The sequence below is a fragment of the Talpa europaea genome (assembly GCF_964194135.1).
Source record: "Talpa europaea genome assembly, chromosome: 7".
NCBI lineage: Eukaryota > Metazoa > Chordata > Mammalia > Eulipotyphla > Talpidae > Talpa > Talpa europaea.
Window position 1 is genome coordinate 87,948,320 of NC_140074.1, and position 6,314 is coordinate 87,954,633.

A 6,314-nucleotide genomic window follows, 5' to 3' on the forward strand; every position below is an offset into this window, starting at 1 on the left:
TACGCATCACACATCCCCTTACCCTCCACTCCTCTCCTCTCCTCTCCGGACACTCTGGCCACTCTCATGTCCTGAGGACTCCGTTCCTCCTTTTGCCTCCATTCAGATGCAGCTTCCTCCAGCAAGCCCTTCCTCACCAACACAGCTGAACTAAATATCCTCTCCTATGGCTTCAGTGTGGCCCTCTCTTCCAGGAGGCTACATGTATAAACTGAGTTTCTAGTCTGCCTCCACCACTGCATGAGGCAAAGGTATAGTGGTGATCAAGTCACACAAGGAACTTGCTGTCATGGAGGAAAAAAGGACCAAGCAAAAGTAAACACATACAAGATAATCTTAGCAAGTGGAGACTGCTGTGGATTTACTAACCATAACAACGTGGTTGTTTACTAACCATAACAATGTGCTGGATAGTAATTTGGGTGCCAGCATGCTGAGGCTTAAAAGTTGAGACTCAGCTATTGAGTGACACTGCATTAGTATTTCAGTTGGGGAGGATCTGAATTTTGATGCTATAACTTCTCCTTAAGAACTGACATAACTGTGTTATGTTTTTCCTATCTTTGTTGATTTTCTTTTGTAAATACTAAGTTTTCTTCTTATGTTTTACATTTTGCACTGATTCGTAACTATTTCATGGGTTTTGTTGTTGTAGCTGCAGTAAATTTTATTCTCATCCTATCTTATTTTTACTAGAATGCAGAAAATCTATTATACACATTTATTTGTTTATTTTTCCTTTTCACTCTTCTTTATATAAATAGTAACTATTTCCTCAGATGATTACACTTTCTTGACACTACTTATCACTTGGTAATCTTGTGGAATGAATGAATGTCATTGTTAGCACTGGAAAAGGAATTTTCTCTTTCCTTATGGCAGAGATCTTCTGAGGGAGAAAAGCTTTGAACTACTCAAATATCAGAAAGAATTATCTGGACGTGATCATAAATAACAGAATATGTAGTGGCAGGAAGGGCACAGAGCAGGTTTTCCATGATTCGAGCAGACCGGACGGGTAAAGGAGAGTCCCGGGGCCCTGGGTGGCTTTCTCAGGCTTTTATTGAGCTTTACCATGTAGTGCAGCAACCAGGTACATGGCAGGCAGTGGTGCCAGGGGGCAACCCCCCCAAGAGTCTCCACTCTGGACTTCCCTCCCTCTTCTCTCCCTCCCTTTCTTTCTCCTTCCTATGCTTCTCTTGGTGAATATCTCAATACTGCAGTCATGGCCCACAGAAGTAAACAACACAACTATAACACAACTGTAACAATGTAATAGAATGCAGGTGCCCCATCAGGCAGGGCAATCCTAATGGCAGGAGGGCAGAAAAGCCTGAAAATCACTTACCCTACAGTATAGGTTTTAAATTTTGAGAGAGTTGAGTTTAATTTTTGGCTCTACCATTTATAACTTGTGGACAAGGCAAGCTGAATTTACTTAATTTATTTGAACATCAAAGTCTTTGTCTATTAGTGGAACTAAGAGTTTGTGCTTCGTACTGTAAAGTGAAGTTTAAATAAGATAATACAAATCTGCTCTCACTTATGTGACCACAATGATTATATGCACACTAATGTTTAGGAGGACTCCTATAGGGTGTCTATTTAGGTGATTAGCTGTTTTGTATGATTTTCTCAGGTATATGGTTTGCTTTTTCAATAGCTAGGTGAGGGTCTTCCGGTACTTCATGGATGCTCACTTAAATATTAGAAATTAAATCCTTCTATTTCAATTTAGTTGTCTTCTCTTGAGAATTTGCTCATATTGAAAATTCTTTGCCAGTTCCTATAACCTTTCTTTCTCTGCAACTCTTTTATTATTAAAAGTTTCCTTTTGATTTTTATTTCTATCTTTATGTCCCTTATAATATTTCTGTTTTGTTCATACAAATACTTGCAAGAGTTTACTTTGAAAAAATGACTTTTGCTTCATTTACTTACAAAGTCTTTTAAGTTTCCATTTCACGTCTTGCAGTTATCTAGACATCTCTTCTCTGAGTTTCTTGTGTCTCCATTATAATAGTCGTTCAAAATTTTTAATTGTTTTGTTACATTCTTAAAATTCTGGAAGCATATTGTACCGGAATTTTTCTCTAATAGATGCTTTTCTAGTGAGTCTCTGCTGTTGAAAAGCCTGAATTTTCAGGCTTGCTTTCTTTCTGATAGTTCCTTAAATCTTTCTGTATGCAAGCTACTGTAGCAGGCACAATGAGTGTAACAAAACATATAAGATAATCTGTAGGTAATACAGGGATGCAAAAACGTTTAATTCAAGTGCTGACAGAGGAAAATCACCAAAATTCTGTAGGCATAATATTGTGGGTGTTTGGGACAAGGCAGTTTTTCTATGGAAAGACCAGTGAAATTTTATGTAGTAGATGATACTTGTGCAGACATGTGTAGAATTTTACCTTTCAGAGATAGAAAACACCCATTTGTGATTGCCTCATTCATAATGGAGAACATTCACTCCAAACACCTGATATTTCCCGTCCTGTCCTCAGTACTGGTTTCTTCAGTCCTACTTAGGGTGACTTATCTGACCGCTTTATTTTGGGCTTCAGTTTTACTTCTCATCACAGTAGGAAGCACACTTTTGCTTTGATTGTCCAGGTTTTATATTTTGTAAGGCTAGGCTTGTCCCCCTGTGAGAGAGATCCATGCTGTTCAACAAAGCCTGTGAAAGGGGAAATAGATTTAATTCAAAAAACTATAAAACACGAATCAACTCGGGCCTCTCCGGTGGCGCAGCGGTTGAGCGCTGGGCTGCAAGGCTGTGCACAGCCTCTGCAGCACGGTTTGATCCCCGGCCCCAGGCAAGGGTCCCACATGGTGCGACAGACCTCTCCTGCCATGCCCGCTGCTCCCCTCAGCAGTGTACTTTGTCTGTCTGTCTGTTCTGCTCCCCGCTCTGGCTTTGGTGAATTCTCTCACCCTCCCGCGCCTCTGACTGTACCCAGTGCTTGTATAAATAAATAAATAAATCTTTTAAAACAAAATCTTTAAAAAAAATCAACTCAGTGACACAGCTCAGGAACATTTTCTAACCTATTATTTTTTAGTAACAAAGGTGATTTCTTTTTCTCCATCTGAATGACCAACCCTAACTTGGTTCTACCTACGGTAAAGGAAAGCGTTTTATGTTGCTACTCAAGCACTAACATCACATTAGGAAGCAACATTAGTGGCTCTTTATTGTACACAGAATAATGCTCCAGACACTCCTCAAAATCCCCAAATTGGGCCCTCGGTTCCCTGACATCTTTATCTCAGCCCACAATCCCTCTTCCACCTCGTGTTCAGAGTTCCTACTCCCTATCTCTACCCTGTTCAGGGATCCGACTGCCTGGCTTTTGTTCAAGATTTTGCCTCAATATGTTACCCACCTCCATTGCCAAGATCCTGAAGGATATTTAGGACTCAGAAAATTTTCATTTTCTACCATGATCTGGTTTGTATCAGGAGAGAAAGAGGAAGAGAGAGGGGGTGAGATAGAGAGAGTCAGTCCTATCAATCTTGAGATTTTAGAGACTAGAAATTAAGATTTCTCAATGTCATTACAGAAAACTGAAGACATATCATTATAAATCTTTACTAAATAATTGGGCCTCCCCTGGTGGTGCAGTGGTTGAGCGCTGGGTTGCGAGGCTGCCCGCAGCCTCTGCAGCGCAAGTTCGATCCCCAGCCACCAGCGAGGGTCCCACAAAAAAAAAAAAAAAAAAAATTGCTTGACTTGTATTGGTTTCTGGCAGATTGGATAATATGAAACAATATCTGTGGAATATTGACTCTTGGTCATGATAGATTAAAATAGGTAAACACTGGCCTGTGAGAATGATTTGATGGCGGTTGCATGGGTTGAGAATCAAAATGCTATAGTATTTTAGTATATTCCATTATATCTGTCCAATTGGATTTAAATTTGTTGAGGGTAAGGTTACTATTATGTATTTTACCTTGTCCTGTGCCAAGTTCAGAACTGATACTTGATATCTATGGAATTAATAAATGAAAGATTCTCACTTTCCCGAAGAAAACAAAACTACAGGTACAAGAATTTGGGATAGAAAATAGTGTAAGGAAATGAAACAAGAACACTATTTGAATTTTCTTTATTATTTCCCATACTATTAGCACATTGCATTGAGTAGGTTTCAGTAAAAATATTCAGTGCATCTAGGGTGTGATCAATACAAATACATGTGGTCATTCTTCTCTAGAGCTCAGAGAATGGCATATTCATCAATCATTTACAGTGAACTTTATTTATAGAATTTTAGTGAGTCTGAATCAAGGACCCATGTTCTGACTTCTGGGATTATGGAAGAAAGGAACCAGACCAGCAGCTTTGAGTTCCTCCTCTGGGGACTCTCAGAGAGGCCAGAACAACAGCACATGCTCTTCCTAGTGTTCCTGTGGATGTACCTGGTCACCGTGACTGGCAACCTGCTCATCATCCTGGCCATTGCCACTGATGCACATCTCCACACTCCCATGTACTTCTTCCTTGCCAGCCTGTCCTGTGCAGACATCCTTTTCGTGTCCACTACTGTGCCCAAGGCCCTCGTGAACATCCAGACCCAGAGCAGGTCCATATCCTATGCAGGATGCCTGACCCAGCTCTACTTCTTCTTGACTTTTGGGGACATGGACATCTTTCTCTTGGCCACAATGGCCTATGACCGCTACGTGGCCATCTGCCACCCCCTGCACTACAGGATGATCATGAGTCCCCGCCGCTGCACCACCCTGGTCACTGTCTGCTGGACCCTTACAAATCTTGATGCTATGATCCACACCTTCCTGATGTTCCGACTTTCCTTCTGCCCCAATAAAATCATTCCTGACTTTTTCTGTGATCTGGACCCCCTGATAAAGGTGTCATGCTCTGACTCTACGGTCAATGAGATTGCACTCTTGGTCTTTGGGTCAGCAATCATTTTAATCCCCTTTATACTTGTCCTGATATCGTACACCCGTATTGTTTTAGCCATTCTCAAGGTCCCCTCTGCCCAGGGGAGGCGCAAGGCCTTCTCTACCTGCGGGTCCCACCTTGCTGTAGTTGCCCTGTTCTTTGGAACGGTGATCAGGGCTTATATTTTCCCCTCATCCTCTTCCTCCAACTCAGTAGAAGAGGATACAGCAGCTGCTGTGATGTACACAGTGGTGACTCCCCTGCTGAACCCCTTCATTTACAGCCTGCGAAACAAGGACATGCAGGGAGCCCTGGGCAGACTTGTCAGGGGAAAAGTCTCCTTCTTAAAAGGCTAGTAACTCCTGAAGATAAACTGCTGTTGTCCTCTGTGCCCTCAATCGGAATTCAGAGAAATTTCTACCTCAAGTGTCTCAGTTTTGAGTCCTGCATGTCCTCTTTTGCCACATGCCCCCATCCCTGAATTCCCACCTTGAGTTGAATATTATTAAGGAAAAAACCAGATTTTGCATCATCTCTGAAGTTTATCTGTTAGGATGTACATATTTACTCATTTACTTTATAAAATAACCTTTCATAGGAGGAATATCTTTGGCAATGTTCATAATTCTAAAAATCTGCAGTCTTTTATACTAGTTTTTCAAACTCAATCAGTGGTCTTGGAAAAGAGTTAAGGATCAAAATTTAGCAAGTTAGGTCAATATGGTTAGCAAAGAGTTTACAACTTTATGTGAACAAGTATATATTTTTCTATAAATGAAATTATACAAACACATATTGCTCAAGGTTATGAGCTTAAATCTTAGCAACTATTAAGTCAAAACTCTCTCAATACAGGAAAGATCTATGTTATTTTTAGTAAATAGTTTATGAACCATTTGTTATAAGAGGGGAAATAAATTTAAGTTAAATATTATGGTAACTAGTATATCCACCTTCTTCCTTAGCTGCTTAAGTCATGGCTGATTGTGAATGGTGAGTTTCACAGTTGAAGGAAAGATATTTTGTGTCTCTCAAGGTTTATTCTGTTGAAAATGGTGGCCTTCAAGTATCAACAAAGACTTAAGCAAAGCTAAATAAATAGTGATTGTCATTTCTATATTGTCAAATTCATGATTCCTTTACAATTTCTTGTTACATCTCTCGGAAATTAATCACCATTACTTCATAAACCATTTCCTTCTCCTGTTTCTATGTCCCTGGGAATCTTATTGTCTAGATTTTGCACTTTTATTTGTATTCTCTACCTCTCTTCCCATGACTCCCCCCATTTTCTGTATTTCATTTTTAAATGTTTGCTGTCTTAAGAGAGTTACACTATTTGATTCTATTTGATTACTTGCCCAATAACTCATTTTCCCCTTCCTGCTATGACCTCATC

At 40.1% G+C, this 6,314-nt stretch overlaps 1 protein-coding gene across 1 annotated transcript; it reads left to right on the plus strand.

Moving 5' to 3' along the window:
- Positions 1–4,320: 4,320 nt before the first annotated feature.
- LOC311173782 (olfactory receptor 1P1-like) lies at positions 4,321–5,271 on the plus strand (the record flags this gene model as incomplete). Its single annotated transcript, XM_084237879.1, has 1 exon — positions 4,321–5,271. One exon carries the CDS (start codon positions 4,321–4,323, stop codon positions 5,269–5,271), a length of 951 nt encoding a protein of 316 aa, XP_084094005.1.
- Positions 5,272–6,314: the final 1,043 nt, after the last annotated feature.